The following is a 16,477-nucleotide window of genomic DNA, read 5'->3' on the forward strand; positions in this document are numbered from 1 at the left end:
GCTTTCAATTAGAGATGACCTGGCTTTAAATCCCTATGCAGGGACTGGTATACAGCACTAGAAGGAACTAGATGCTTTTTTTTTTTCTTTTTTTTTAATGTGCTGATCCTTCTTGTTTCTTTCAGATGGATTTTGGAAAATTCAGGCTGTTTGTTTGCCTTGTAGGGCTCAGCTGTGCTAGCTTCTGGGTTTTTTACAACAACTTGACTGAATTCTGTATGTTCTGTGAAAACAGCCCAGATTACATATTCCCCATAGAGACTTTTAGGAGGATCGGAGGAAATTTCTTGCAGCTCCCAGATATAGACTGCCATAAGAACCCTCCTTTCCTCGTCCTGCTTGTGACATCCTCGTACCACCAGGTTGATGCCAGAATGGCCATCCGGCAAACCTGGGGGAAGGAGAGAACAGTTGCCGGCAAGCGCCTGGTGACATATTTCCTGCTGGGAAGCACTGTGAATCTCAGCCAGCAGGCTGATATTGCTGCTGAAAGCCAAAAGTACAGAGACATTATTCAAAAGAATTTTACAGACACGTATTACAATTTGACTTTGAAGACCATGATGGGAATTGAATGGATTCACAGATTTTGTTACCAGTCCAGCTTTGTGATGAAAACGGACACAGATGTGTTTGTCAATGTCTTTTACCTCACTGAGCTTCTTCTAAGGAAAAAAAGGACCACTGGATTCTTCACAGGTTTTTTAAAACTGCATGAGTATCCCATACGGAGAAGAGGGAGTAAGTGGTATGTAAGTAGAGAAGAGTATCCAGCAAAGACCTACCCACCATTTTGTTCTGGGACTGGTTATGTTTTATCCACTGACATTGCTAGTCAGATCTATAATGTTTCAGAGAGTGTTTCGTTCATTAAACTGGAAGATGTATTCATAGGATTGTGCCTTGCCAAATTAAAAATTCGTCTGGAGGAGCTTCATTCAGAGCAGACGTTTTTTCCAGAAAGGATTAGGTTCTCTGTTTCTCGCTTTAAGAAAATCGTGATGTGTCATGAAGTAGAACCATCTGAGCAGCTGAGCTACTGGAATCACTTAGTGACAGAAAATCACGGAGTGCTCTAGCACCTTCCCTGCTCGAATTAACAAGATGAAACCCTCTGCATTTACAGGGCTACTCTTGACTCCAGCAGAACTCCCAATTAACTCTAAATGCATCATGTTAAGGACTTTTTAAATGGTTATTTCTGCCCAAGAACATGCAAACCTCTTTCTCTCCCACTCACTCTTACCTCTTTGCATCCCTTCTCTACACAAGTTACAATTATTATTTTTTCCTGAAAGATGCAGGACTGCAAACTTGCCCTCCAAATCTTGCTGCTACAAGACTGGCAACATTTCTGCAGTGCCAAACTAAAAGTCAAAGTACTTTTGTTCAGAGAAGAAATCTGCACCCTCTTGCTGGTCTGCCTTGATAGATTACTTCATTTGCACCCATCTGTGTAGGCATTTAAGAAAAGGTGTTTGCATTCCCTTCCTGGTATAGGGCGCTGCAGCCCTGACCTTGCAGCCAGCTCTGTGTGGGAACTGTGTAGTGGCACAGATCACTCCTTCAGTTCTACACACTTTTTGCAGAGATGGAAGAATTTGCCTATGCAGGGCACCTGGGGCAACCTTAGGTACTGCAGGTCACCTGGTGAATGTGTAAGGCTAGTGCATCTCTTTCCTATACATGTCTCCTGCCGAAAATAATATGTCATAGAGCCAGATCCGTGGTCAGTGGGGAGTGGCCTGATCTTTCTACTAAAATAGACCCTGGAGACATCTTCCACATTTCTGTCTTATTTTGATTGCTTGAAACCTACTGTGAATGGTTTGCCAAGGCTGAACTAGAGTCACTTACAGTGAGCTAAACAGTATGTCTGATTTAGACATTTTTCCCGATGAGAAACTGGGTGTGTAAGGGAGAAGACAGGAGGATTTTTCTCATTTAAACAAGACCTAGTGCGAAAATGTGCCCAAGTAATCATTCAGGCTGGGAGCCTCATTTCTTATTTTGTTACCAAGCAAAGATTCATTAAATCACTAAGATGTTTGTAGGTTTCAGAGATAAGGAATTGGATCTTTACGGTAGATGCTGTGAAAAATACATTTGGGCTATAGGGAGGAGAAAGGAGTTAATAAAATAATTCCTTATGCAGTATTCCTATTTTTATTTACTTTCGTGCAAAAAGAAGTTTTACCAGCAAGGAAGTATCATATGCCTATATTCTGTGTGAAATTTTTTTTTTTCAGAGAGCAGTAAAAGTGGGGCTGCTCCCTAGGAGAAGATGAGCCAGCAGCTAAGGGGGTCCAACAGCTGGCAGGGCTCAGCCCTACACACCCATGCCAGGGAGCAGGACAGACCCACAGACAGTGGCCAGGTCCAACCAAGAGTGCCGATCGTAAGGCAGGATCACGGTGATGAGGTAGGTCTGAGGTCAAGCCAGTAATGGCTGGGCCCTGGTGATGACAGGCGTGGGTCAGGAACACTGCCCCAGGATGGCAGGGCAGGGCCCTGGGGATGGGGACATATACTGAGTGTGGTGAAAAGCATGGAGGAAATACAGGGAAAGGTATTTTATTACTTTGGGATTATATATTTTTATTGTTTCTTTTTTTTTTTTTACTGAAGTTTGTGAGGACTGTCTCTTTTTACTTGCTTGTGCCTGAAGAGCAGGATAAATATTTTCAGCAGGAGTACGCCCCATCCTGAAAAGTGTTTAATAATGATAATAATATATTATTTATTTCCCTCTGATCTAGACTAACTTGAGCTCATGCACTTATTATTGACAACTGATGATGAAATAAATAATGTTTATTTATTTGGTAGAAGAATGATTTTCTTTGTTTTAAGTTTCCTATTCAGAAAATATCTGCATATACAGTGTTTGCAGGGATATGTCTGCCCACGTGGTCAGGTGGGTGACCAGGGAGGTGTTTGCCTTTCCCTAGTGCATACCCTGTGCCAGGGGATGGGCAGCCCAGCTCTGGGTTGAACCGCACCTCTCTGCCTCCCATCCCAACTTTGCAGGTGTATCTGCCCTTAAACTCAAAGCCCTGCTGTAGCACATCTACTTTTGCTGCTGCCTTCAGTAGGTGTGACGAGTCAGACTGATAAAGCCTAGCAGTTTTCAATCGCTATTCTTTCCATGTAACCTGCAGAAATGTCTTTTTGCCATTCATTGCTATTGTACCCAAGGTGTAAGCTGCTATTGCTTTAATTTATGGAAAAATGTTGAGCATAAAGGAGCACTACCTGGCCTCTCCTAGCTCCCTTTCTTGTGTGGTAAAGGGTCTGTGAGCTGGGACAGAACAATGCAGCCAAGTGTTCACCCTGGCCTCTTCTTGTTCTCAGACAAATAATCCTGCAGTCCCTTGAGGGTGTCACTTGCACTTTTGTGCCTCGTGCCAACCTTATCCCAGCTGGCACGACCAGTCCAACTGGGCGGTCCCAAGGACCCTGTATCTCAGCAGAATAACTATTAGTTTACATAAGGATGTGTTGACTTCACCTCCACTAGGTGTTGAGATCCAAGAAGTACGGTGGCACCCGGCTCCTGGGATGGTGCTGCTGCTGCTGGTGGTCTTCTGTAAGGCTGAGTTCATGGCCAAAGGGTAAAATCTCCTGTTAGGAGACAGTATTTTGGGTTGCTTCCCTGAATTTGTGATGCTTGTGAGTGGCATTAAAATATGTCTTACCTGAGCAGTTTGTGGCTTTGTGTCATCATAAAAAAAAGTTACTCTTGAGGGCCAATTTCTGCTAGGCTTCTTGATGGTGGCTTTTATTTCAGTTCAGGAGTTTTCCAAATTACTTGAATATAGCTGCTAACTGGGAAGATGGTGCTATTCTCCATTAATTGCACTTTCAGATGCTAACATTATATTCTGGGGGCTAAATTCATAGCTACCATGCTGTTTGGAATAAGGTCCTTAGGCGTGTTTTAAGAAACCAACCCATTCTGCATACTGTTTCCAGGGATTCTATTTGTAATTTTGAGTGACCTGTGCAAGATGCCCCTCTTTATTACTGCATTTGAAATATTTTGTCCCCACTGAATATATATTGTTAAGCATCTAATGGCCTGCCTATCTGACACATTTAGCTTATCACTAATGAGGAACAAATGAGTATAGGTTGAAATATTATGGTTTCAGATAGCCTGTTACTCTCCCTTTTGCAAAGTAGCTTCCCAAGCAAATGCTTTAGGTTGCTGTGCGTTATTTTCCTCAACATACGATTTTCTTTGTGCTTGCATAAATTAGAAACTGATTTCATAATTCTCTCTATTCAGTATGCTGCTTTGGATAAGAATAGAGTAAATGAATTATTAATTACTTAAAATATAAGGCTATCCTGCTGAAAAAGGTGATTTAAGAAAAGTAGATGATTGCATGTAAGGCAAACTATTTAAACAAAGCCGCTGTGCTAGTCAGTTTATAAGTATCAGCTAAATGAAATTAGCTTTTGCAGCATAGGCCTCAGATCATGATTTTTAACACAATCAAAACAGTGTTAGTGGCCTTTTGCCAAATTATGTTTATTTCCCTATGAAACAGCATCACAAAAAGATCAGAAATATAACTGGAACTGTAAATACAATTCTGCAGTGTACATACGCTTATTTTTTAGATTTTGTATAGGCTAATAAAAGAATTTAGACAATTTTGGGGCAGTTTATCTGTAAAAGTAGTGCGCTATCCTAACATTTTTATGCTTTCTGGGTCAGATGATTATTTTATCAGTTTTTTATGAATAGTTTTGAAAAGTTACTCTGAAAAGTTACTCCATTGCTTCTCATTTAGTAGGAAGGAGTGTAAAAATCAGCTGAGCTCATAGTGTCTAAAAGTTGTTTAGATTTGTGCATTTCAGCATACTCTATTTCTTCAAACACAAGGTCAGTTTTTGAATACAGAAAAATGAGTAAGTTATTCACAACTCTTATGTCACAAGTCATAGTTCTTAGTTTAAGTTAGGATTTTCAAAAGTGTCCATGAAGGATTTGGTCACACATCTCATCTCCTTCAGTATTTCTGAAGAGGTATAACCCTTCTAGGCACTTCTGAGAATACAAAGTAAATTTTTGTAATGAAACATTTGCCTTACGTAAAAGCTGAACGGAACAGAAGAGATAACTGTCTGTAATGGATCTGACAGGAATGCTGCTCTTCTTGGATGTGTGGGGGTTACTATATAATGTTAATATACAATGTGTGACAATGTTTGCATTATTTGTATAGAACGTGAGAACATTGAGCTAACTATTCAATGTATGATATTTTAGTAAAATATTTTGTTACCACAGTTTTGTGTGTTCACTTATCTTTTCAGTTGTGTATGTACTAACATTTTGGGGTGTAGTGAGGTTAGGAGGCTTGCTCTTTTTCCAGTTAAAACGAATGGAATTGTAGAATTGTTTAGGTTAGAAAAGACCTTTAAGATCATCAAGTCCAACCATTAACTTAGCATTGCCAAATCCACCACTAAACCATGCCCCTGAGTGCCACGTCTACGTCTTTTAAATAACTCCTGGGACTGTGAACTCCACCACTTCCCTGGGCAGCCTGTTTCAATGTTTGACCACCCTTTCAGTAAAGGAATTTTTCCTAATATCCAACCTAAACCTTCCCTGGTGCAACTTGAAGCCGTTTCCTCTTGCCCTATTGCTTGTTACTTGGCAAAGAGACTGACCCCCACCTCACCACAGCCTCCTGCCAGGTAGTTGTAGGGAGCAGTAAGGTCTCCCCTGAGCCTCCTTCTTTCCAGGCTAAACAACCCCAGTTCCCTCAACCGCTCCTCTTAAGACTCGTGCTCTAGACCCTTCACCAGCTTCATTGCCCTTCTCTGGACATGCTCCAGCACTTCAGTCTTTCTCATAGTGGGGGGCCCAACTCTGAACACAGCATTCAAGGTGCGGCCTCACCCATGCCGAGTACAGGGGCATGATCCCTTCCCTAGTCCTGGTGTCCACGCTGTTTCTGATACAAGCCAGGATGCTGTTGGCCTTCTTGGCCACCTGGGCACACTGCTGGCTCATGTTCAGCCGGCTGTCAGCCAGCACCCCCAGGTCCTTTCCCACCAGCAGCTTCCCAGCCACTCTGCCCCAGGTCTGTAGTGCTGCGTGGGGTTGTTGTGACCCAAGTGCAGGACTTGGCTGTGTTGAATCTGAACCTGAATCTGTTGAATTTTCTCCCCTTCTCTAAAATGCCTTAATATGTACATACTAAAATGATGGTTTGGTTCCTCTTCCTAAGGCAAATACATAATTCCCATAAAAGAGAAAAAGATTAAGAAATGGAGTGCTTTCCCAAGTATTAAGCATGTCACATCAGCCATTCTTGCCATTAAAGGTCTACAGATGATAAACCTTAAAGTCAAAGGCACCTTAAACCAAAACCTTATATACAGGCTATGATCTGAATTCAGAACATTTTTTCCAAATGATAAGAGCGTAAAGTGCACGATTGTTAAAAACGTAGCAAGGGAATTGATAAAAGACAATTTTAACCACAGCTGGTACCTTTTGGAACACCAAGATCCAGTGTGAAATCGTTTTTCCTGTTTGACAGTGGCTGACTGGCATGCTCCTTGGGACATGCTCCTGGAAGCACAGCACTGTTCCCCTATTGCTTAAAAGGGAAATGTCAAATAACTGAAGGCCATCAGATTGTTTGCCAAACACAAGCAGTTCTGAACTAAACCCCAGAACTAGAAAAGGTCTCCCTTGATCCCTTTATCTTTTAGTGTATGTTTTTTCCTTGCTTACCTTTATGCTACATTTTGCTTGTTTGTTTGCAGTGGGACTTAAATTCATTAGTTCGTTCCACCAACGTATTTCCAGAAGTATCTACAAATATTATCGCCCTGGGTAGAGGAAAGCATCTGAGCCACAGGACTTAAGTATATGCAGTACATAGGAGATACAGACTGAAAAAACAGACTTGAATTTGCGCATGTTCTGGCTGAGCAAATAGTTTTTTTCAAAGCCTAGTAATAGAGTGGTTTTAAGGCTCTCCTGAAAAGTTCACCAAGTACATTTTCACTGAAAAATGTAATTGGACAATTTCAATGATTGAAAAGTAACCTTATTGTTGCCTTATGTTTCACAAATTTGAAAATGCATTATTCTGGGGGGAAAAAAGAAATCCAAGTCCCTTTTTAGAATCTCGCCAACTGAGCCATGTACATAACATCCCTTGCACTCAGCTACTGACCTAGCTTGACCTCATTTAATTTAAGACTTTTTGTGCAGGGATAAAGGCCCATGTAATCAGCTTCCTATTCTTTCGTCACCAAAAGCACTCAGAAATCACAGCCGCCTTTACACTTACAAACTGTCAGCGTACAGCTGTAGGCGCAGAATGTCATAAATTAGTTATGTGGTGTGATTTACACCTCCAGCTTGTAGATCTTTCAGGCAGCTCAATTCCCTTCATGTTTAATTTAATTGTTATTGCTGGAACAGCAGTTGTAAGTAAATGTTTGACTCCAGTACATAAAGGGACGTGCAGCCTTTACATGTGCTTCTGCTAGTAAAGGTTCAATGAGGAAATTAAGAAGAGTGAGCTGAGCTGTGAGGCAGGAGTGGGAGTGAGCCGCAGTGTGCGTGAGTAACGCAGCTTGCTCCTGCTGCGGGTGAGGAGGCAGCAGAATAGCAGCACTTGTTGGTGGCAGGGAGAGCTCAGTGCCGAGGGCAAAGATATGCAATGCACCTCTGTTCTCACCCCCCTCCCCCCAGCCCATTTTGGGGATGCCACCCCCTTATGCTGAGGCCAAACCCTGCATGTCTTGCACGTGTGACTCAAGTGGCAGGAGATTTGCTGCTGGAGGTCGCTGTAACTGGGCATTACTGCCTTCTCCAACTTTGCTGAAGGAATGGATATGTATGGGATAGGGGAGAATGGGGGACTGGAAACCTTACCCTACAAACATAGCAGTCTTTACTATACTCTTGAGATCTTTCAGTGCTCACCAGTTCCCTAAGCTTTTAGGAAATCTTATTTTATACAGAAGTGTTGCAAAGGAAATGGCCAAATATCAAAGTAAAGTTTACTGCTCCTCTCTAAGGGAAAGCCAAAGTACAGCAGTGATCATGAACACTTCCATTACTCTGCCACATAAAGAGAAACTGAGTATCTGAACCCATCTCTGCCAGGGACTTATGTTCTCTTACTGCAAAAGGGCAGCTTTCAGTCACAGACTTGGTGTCACAGATACAGTGCATAGGAGACATTTCTTTCTGAGAAAAAAGCTCTGCCATTTCTACTTGGTGATCTTAACTGAATGCCCAAAGGGAGCAGTACGATGTCAGTCAAAAGGATGTATTTCATGAAAATGCAAAAAAGACCCAGATCTTCCAATATAATGCCTACTTCTATGGTGATAATCTGCTCTCTCATCATTGCAGTGTCAGTTTGGATCATGCCTGCAGGTCACTTAGGGAATATTCATTAATATTCTATTTTCAGAGGTGTAAGTATTAACCTTCCTTATAACTGGCAATCTTGCAAATTCATCAGGAAAGAAAGAAAAGGAATATGATTTCATAGTCCCCTGGTAGTTTTCCTGGCTTTACCAGGGAAGTCCTGTGGGATTTGGAGCCCTGGGCATAGTGCATGTGTGCGCATATCACTGACCAGGCTTGTGCATTTGTTCATCTGACATGTCCAGAGCTGGACTTACTATACACTGGCTGGTAACTGTTGAGCACAAAGGTAAAGGAGCTCTGATAGATCTGCACTTTGCCTGAACTCCTTGAAGAATCTGGCTGTGCACATAAAGCTGAGGAGGGAGTCTAAAATCATCACCCTAAGCCATAATGAAAAATGTAATAGTGATTATAATGAGTGTAGGGAGTGATGTTTACATTTTCTTGGCACGCTATCATACATTGCAAAGTTCCTTAGAATAAAGTGAATGATAACCACATCAATTAAGCTGTTTGGACCAGGAACAAAACATTTCTAAAGCTAAAGAAAATGTTGCCAGGGGAACTGATGTATTAGAGAGCACTAAAAATTTCCTTCTTAGATTTACACTCTTCCTAACAGCACCAAAGCTGCCATCTTCTTTCATTCTGTCATAAACTTTCTTACTTACTTATTTTTGCCTGGACTTCATGATGAATGTGTTCATCTATGTTCCCTGAATTATGACATTTTTATTTTACTACCAGCTACAACTCATCACTGATTTCAGTGCTGGGGAGGAGGAATGCACCTGCCAAAGGGGAAACATGGAATGCAGTTCAGAAGGAGCGCTGGCAGGAGTACTGGACAGCTACATTCCAGTTAGGCAGATTTATTAAGTCCAAATAAAAACTGCAAGGATATTAATGCTAATAAAGTGTTTAATCCTGTGGCCTCCTGTGTGTGAAAGTCTGGAAGATTATATCCAAACATTCCTTCATTAAGGGCCCACAGCAATTCTTCATAGAGCTATGTCTTTATAAAATCAGCAAGAAAAAATCCCCACTAAATGAAATAATCAGATGAGCTATATTGGTGTTACAAGGTTTTTGAGGATTTACCCAGCACCACTTCATGAAACTTTAAGTCAAGAAAAAGATGACCTGCCTTCCTAGGTAAGACATAAAACAGGATTCCTCAGATCAACGAGAAGCATCCTCTGGTGGTGGGATTGGCCTCAACTAGCTTTTGCAGCCTAAACCAGCATGTCCAGTCTAATCCAGTCTTTCAGACTACTCTGTAGTTAAAATAATGAGGCAGGCCTTACCAAAGGGTGACATATCTTGCCTGCCTTAGACTCCTGTATCAAGATAGGTGAAGCATCATTTGGCAGTGCCTTTATAACTTCAATGACTCTTGATAAACAGTTTAGGACAGGTGCCTGTGGCTTAGCAATAGCTGAGGATGGGGCCCTGCATCTGTGTATAGTTACCGGTATTCATAAGGATTGTAGCTTCTCTGGAAGTGCTCGCACAACGCCACTTCATATCGCATCAACTATTCCATGGGGATGTCACAGGAAGCAGTATCTTTCAGATAGTTAATATCTGTCTGTCCATTAATTCTTGTTTGGTCACTCAGCAAACCATCTTTTACAAACTGAGGTTTCATTTAAAATGGACAGAAATATTACAACATTTTTTGTGCAACATAGGTTAGGCACACTTGAAGTATCCTAATTTTTCACATAAATAATATCTATGTAGAAGACAGCAAGGATCCCAGACTGCACTGAGTCTTCGCCATGCTTGATAATGAAAGAAGAAAGGGGTGTCCAGAGCTCTCATACCCCACAAAGTGGAAACAATGTGGGGAAAAATGCATCTGAACATTCACATAAATAATACAAAAAGGAAATGGCACAGCCCTGTTATTTCTGGAGCTTTTGCCCTAGGGTTCTGATTAAAGAAAAATGCAAATCAAAGCTTAAAACTGTGATGAGTCTTCATTATATTAACAGATTAATGAAAAGATTTTTAAAACTAAAGCTTGTGAGTGAAGGAGAGAGGTCTGTGTCTCACTTAGACTTCTATAGCTAACGCTAATAAAATCTGTTTTGAATGAGAAACATGCCTTTCAGAGCACCAAGTATTTTGGCAAACAGTTGAGGAAAGGAGTAAGGGCATAGAAAGAAACGGAAAAAAGGAGGTGGAGTTGGCTTAGCGTCTCTTTGGCCTGACTGGCTACTAGAGAGAAACATCCTGCAGGCATCAAGAGACATCAAATTCAGTCAGTAGGTCAGACTGTCTCCTGCCTTAGTCTTTTCAAGACGTTTCAATTTTCTGTTCTTATACTACAGAAAAGAACATTTATTTTTTAATAGGCAGCCATTTCTCAAAATCTTTGTAATGTTCAGACCACTTTTCAAGCGGAAATAAAAAATTTTATTCCTGTTTCAGCACTGACCACTGATCAGCTTTAATGTTGTTTTTGTCAGTGCCTTTCTCTTCTATTGCAATGCTTGCATCATCTGATCATGTTTTTTCTTTGACTCAGCTAAATAAGATAATGTACAGCATGGAAGTTTAGGGACTGGTGATTCCCTCTGCTGTGTTTTTACTTATTAGAAGTAATCTACAAATGAAGGTGTCTAAATGTTCTTCATTTTCCATCATGACAATTTGTCCAGTTCTCCCATAAGAAAAAAATAAATAAATGACACTGACAGCCACAATGACAATTACAGAATGCTTCACTACACCACTCTCAGAAAGTCCATTTCACTTGGAACTTCTTGCTTGGGTTTGCACAGCAAGCTGTATAGACATATGTTCCAGACTAACACACCTCAGAACAAAAATTACTGAGACCTGCTCCAGCAGTTTACACAGTCTACACACCAGACAGAAGAAATTATATGGTGTGCAAAAATGAGTTTGGTAGTGTTTTGGGGAAACAAAAAGGGGCAAAAATCCTCCTACTCATGGGCAGAAGAAAAAGGAAGAACTGGAATGAAGCGCCTAGAGAAAATGGGAGTGGGAGGTAGGAATCTGCCTGGTATGCAGGCTGATGATTCACAAAATGATTTTCCATTTGCATCAGATCTTAGGACCTGTTCTTTTGAGTAGTCATGAACAGGGATAACCTTGCACATGCACGTTGTTCTCAGCAGTTGGGGATTCGGACACTTTGTCATGCTATGTAATGTCTTATCCCACGCACATCCTAAGCTATGCCAAAGGTAGTATTCATCACGATATCGCAGTTCATTAGGAAAGTCAAAGTAAGGAAGGAACTAACAAAGGCAGTAATAAGTAATTAATAAAATATTAATACATGTGTTGGCTGCTGAAGCAGCCACAGGGAAAGCAAAGGACATTTGAATCCAGTTGCTGTGCACCAGATTCACCCAGGAGGATTTCAGCTGATGAAGCCAAGCCAGCGAATGTATGAGTGGAGGTGCCAAGTGCTCTCCTGATGACTTCCACTGGGGTCAGATCCCGAGCAGGTTGTAAACATGGTGGATGCTCAAGTCCACAACACACCTCATTGTGGCCTTCAACTTGTCTTCTCTGTGCTGAAGGGATGGGAATGAAATGTCTGTGATGGGGGCCAGCAGAGTGGTGTACGCATCTTTATGTGTGTACACGTTTAAGGATGTGGCTAATCTACAGACCATGACAGACTGCAGTGTGGTAAAGTGACAGCTGATTACCCTGTGCAGCAGGGTGCACCATAGGTGCAGCAATATGACATCCAAAGAGACCTTTATTAAGTCTGAGGACTGGGCCAACAGAAACATCATGAAATCCAGCATGAAGAAGCATGAAGTCCTGCACATGAGGCACAACAACCTCGAGGTATAGGCTGCAGTGGTACCACCTGAGTGACAGTGAATAGCAATCTTGATGGAGAGAGCTGGGTGAAATGTACACCAGGGTGAATACAAGCCAACAACGCCCTCTCGTTGCAAATATGGTACTAGGGAACATTCAGAGAAGTGTTGCCAGCAAATTCAGAGAAACTGTTATTCTCCTTTAGCAGAAACATCTGGAAATCTGTGTGTGGTTTTGTGCACCTCATTTAAAAAAGGATGTAGAGAAGCCAGAGAGGGTCCGGTGGCAGGACATCAAGTGGACAAGGGTCTAGAGCACACCTCTGGCGAGGAGGTGCTGAGGGAGCAAGGCTTTATTCTGGCAGAGAAGAGATTAAGGGCTGATCTAATAGCAACTTAAATCTACCTGAAGAGCAACTACAAAGATAATAGAGCCGATCTCTTGTCAGTAATGCCAGATAATAGTTTTGTATAAGTTTTAAAAGCAGCTATTATCCTTTCCAAAGCATTTTTATGAAGTTATTTTTATTAATTCAAGCTGAAATAATTATTAATTCAAGCTGAAATCCCAGTCAATCCATGTAAACTTTCTGCACTTTTCCTACTTGGGCAACCAGAGATGGAATTTCTTTATTAGATGTCATCACTTTTCTTCCTCTAGCTACATTTGGACATAACTATATAGAAGGTATTTCAAGAATACTGTTACGAAAGCAGGGATGTTGGTGGGACGAGAGTGAGATTTTAGACTTAAAAAAAAAAAAAAAGAAGATATGTTTGTAAAAGCAAGCAAGCAGAAAGAAAAACTTTTAACTGGTCAAAAAAACTTCCTGCAGATTTCATTGCTTTCTTTTTTTAAGAAGTTAGGGCAATATTTTTTCTAATAAAGCAAAGTTTTTGAAATTTAATTTTGGAAATTGATCAAAATGCCCCAAACAGAATGTTTCATTTCCCTTCGCAAAACTGAACCTTTTCATTTTGAGCCAGTGTGGCATTAAGTTCTACTTGCTAGAACTGTTACTGTGCTTTGTAGGAGATAGAGTCCAGGAAACTTATGTCCCTTCTTTATGATTTAAGCTTCCTGGCAGATGGACTCATCATAAAAACCTCCCGATGTGTCACATCAGTTCAACTCCCTGACCAACGCTGGCCTAATGCAAAGGGTGTAGTTCAGCTCTCAGAGGAAGACGAAGGCTGCAGCCATTGAAAGAGCATCTCTCATGAGGCAACACGGCAGCTTCGGTGAACACACACAATTGCCAAAGTGGCAGGAAATGGTGTGATTTAACAGAGCAAATGGATACAAAATGTTACAGAATTGAATGAAATGCTTTAACAAACATTTTCTTGATATAGCATAAAAAATTCCTCAAAATAAAGAATGAAGGGAGGTAAGGGACTACAAAAATAAAGGGGGGGGGGAATTTCTCGGTGCCTGTGTATTCCATTAAAAGATGTAAAACCAATCCAGTTTTCTGACCAGCTGTTTATAAAGGGCCCATTTTGCTGAGGCCCTGAGGGCGCCAGTGGGGCTGTCCCTCCCTTGGCAGCCCCCCGGGGCTCCCCCACCTGCCCAGGGCCCCGTGTCAGCCCCACAGGGCCACCAGCCCCTGCCCCACGAATGCCACAGCCTGCCCTGTCCCTGCCTCTGACCTTGTCCCCTGGATGGGCCCCTGGCACCGCCCTGTCCCTGTCCCTATCTCCTTCAGCTCCTGACTGGTCCCCCCGGGACGGTCCCTGGCCCTGGCTCAGCCCCTCGCCCTGACAGGGGCTGCGGCCGGACCCTAGCGCCCCCGGCTGTGGGTGGCAGCACCCTGCTGGCGCCGGGCCCACCCGTGGGTGCTGTGCTGTGCTGTGCTGCCTGCACTGCTCTAACAGCGGGGCCAGCTCCCCCGTTGGTGCCGGCCGCGGCCATCTGCGCCGTTACAAACTGGGGAAACGATGGCGGCTCCTCCCGCCGTGCCGCGGGGGCCATCCCGGCCGGGCAGGGGCCGCCCTCTGCCGAGGGACCGGGCGGCAGCGCCCAGCCAGCTTCTTGGGTCGGGACTGCGGGAAGTTTGCTCCCGCCGGCGTGTCACCGGCCGTGCCTCGCTTCCTCCTGCGGGGCCGGTTAAACATTAACAGGGCGATAGGCGCCTTGGGGCGGGGGTAAGGCGGCCCTTACCTCACCGCGCCACGGGGACAGTGTCAGGGCTGGCCTGTGCCCCGCGGCCCGGCAGCCGGGTGCTCCCTCCCCGCAGCGCCTCGGGCAGCCGCCCCGCCGCCTGGGGGAGGTTTCCTTGGGGCGAGAAGGCGCGGGCTGGCCGGGGCTCCTCGCTTGAACGCCGCCGGCCTCCTCCTGCGCCTGCCGGGCCGAGGGTGCGAGCAGGGCCCGTCGCCAAAAGGAAAGCAGTGGGAGACACCCTCTCGGCGCCTGGGGAAGAGATCCAGGTAACCCCTCCGGAGCCATTATCCGCAGCAGAAGGAGCTGGCAGCTGAAAGATAATTTAACCCTCTCCCCTGCTGCCGCCTCAGCGGGGAAGCCTACCCCAGGCCGGGTTACCGCTGTCCCCTGCTGTGCTTCCCGGCCTTGGGGCAGGTGTGCGCCTCCTCAGGGGCAGCCCGAAGCACCCGAGGCCTGCGCTGTGCCCGGCCAGGTCCTGCCGCTGCTCCTTTAGGGCGGTGTTGTCTATATTATCCCCTTACCTCCGGCGTGGATGCAGGAGGGAGTAAGCTCAGAGCCTCGCACGGCAGGGCTGGCAATGCACGTTACCCCGCACACCTGTGGGGAAGGTGAAAAGCAGCTCAGGCCAAGCCCCAGGTATTTAATTCATCATCAGCCAAAATATCCTGTTTCATCTGGGGATCGAGTTATATTTCCTGGCCCTTTCAAAGCCCGTTTTGAAACTAAATAAACCAAAATGTTACAGATCCCTGCTTTTCTCATCTCGCTTTACGTCACCCCAAACTATTTACTGATTTTGGCCTGAATTTGGATGTAGGATTTGAACAAGTTTATTCTTCTCCATAAAAGTTTGCTCACCTCAGCTAGCATCGGAGCAGCCAGATTTGTAAGTGGAGGCTTGAAGGCTGCTGCCCTGGCCGCCGGGGTCCTCTCCAGGCCTGTAGATCCTGCCTGGGAACTCAGCTTCCTGGAAAAGGGCATGGCCCTGACTTTTGGATTTGTTTCCTGCTGCTTTACTTGGGTGGTTTCACTTAACAGGACAGATAATACGAACTCTTAAAAACTAGTGACTGATTTGTGTATGTGCTAAGAGCTATCACAGTGACAGAGCAAGGAGAAATCCCTCCAAACTGTTCACGGTGACCATCCCACCTCAGCTGCCGGCTGGGCACCCCTCCGCACATGAAACATGGAAGGGAGAAAAAACCTAAAACCCTTCAAAATGCCCTGAGTGAACCCAAGCCAGCCTACAAACTAGCCCCCCTCCCAACACACAGGTGAAGAAATCAGCCCACAGGTTCAGCTTAAAATGTTGATTAGTTGACAAAGCCGTCCCTTAAGTTTGCAAGGCAAACTGAAAGCTTGCAAAATGAGAAAATGTGGAGCAAGCTACCAGCTAAGCCAGACAGGTTGCAATTGCTGCAGTAAACTCAGCAAGACCCCCTGCTGAAAGCACCAAGCAGTGAACAGAGCTCCAATATTGCTTCATGCTGCAGCTGAACATGTTTGGAAAGACAGCAAAGATGTTTTTAGTTGGTTGCAGTGATGCAGCAGGCAGGGAAGTTCTGGGTACGGGGCATTCCTCCCACGTGGACATCCCATGAAAGGCACTGCCACCCACCCCTGTTCCAGCCCTCCACTGCTGTCTTCACAAAGGTGCTGCTCCAAATTAATGTAGGGATTTTGTGCAAAACTGCAAAATTAACTGCTTGCTTAAGGGCAGCAAAACACCCGGGCCAGGGCTTTTGTGTTTTGTGTCTTGGTGTGGTTTTGGTTTTAGCAAAAGCGCAGTTTAAAAAGTATGCTTGTACAGGAGACTCAGGGTTTCTCTGTGGTGATACTAATATTTATGCATTGCACAGAGAGCCACAAAGAACACCCCTGAAATCAAAACCACTTTCCGGACAAGAAATTTGGGCTGGCCACAAAAACCACATCCTCTTGCTTGTGTCCCTTTCATGAAGGCAAGCTTCAGTTTCCCAGCTGAGAAGTTTGTAAACCAAGCAGCACAGTCAAACTTTCTCCCACATATTTTGAGGGGGAAGAGAATAATATCACACAAATGAATCACAA

The 16,477-nt window shown here is 44.0% G+C and overlaps 2 protein-coding genes across 11 annotated transcripts in view; both read left to right on the top strand.

The window, feature by feature from the left end:
* Positions 1–9,819, top strand: part of B3GALT5 (beta-1,3-galactosyltransferase 5) — a 31,159-nt gene extending 21,340 nt beyond the window's left edge. For all 8 annotated transcript variants that reach the window (XM_080376669.1, XM_080376668.1, XM_080376670.1 and 5 more), the window contains one exon: positions 126–9,819. In XM_080376669.1, coding sequence (XP_080232795.1) covers positions 126–1,079 — 954 coding nt within the window. In that variant the 3' untranslated portion in view covers positions 1,080–9,819. The remainder of the gene's footprint in view (positions 1–125) is intronic.
* The window catches only part of IGSF5 (immunoglobulin superfamily member 5), a 66,643-nt gene continuing 52,500 nt past the window's right edge, over positions 2,335–16,477 (top strand). Inside the window, exons 1-2 of one of the 3 annotated variants that reach the window (XM_080376647.1) lie at positions 2,335–2,422; positions 13,318–14,670. The gene's annotated coding sequence lies outside the window, so the exon portion shown is untranslated. Of the gene's footprint in view, positions 2,423–9,838; positions 14,671–16,477 lie in introns of those variants that run through there. The other 2 variants (XM_080376646.1, XM_080376648.1) reach the window with 2 other exon arrangements.

The sequence above is a fragment of the Falco punctatus genome, assembly GCF_963210335.1.
Source record: "Falco punctatus genome assembly, chromosome: 2".
In the NCBI taxonomy this organism is placed as follows: domain Eukaryota; kingdom Metazoa; phylum Chordata; class Aves; order Falconiformes; family Falconidae; genus Falco; species Falco punctatus.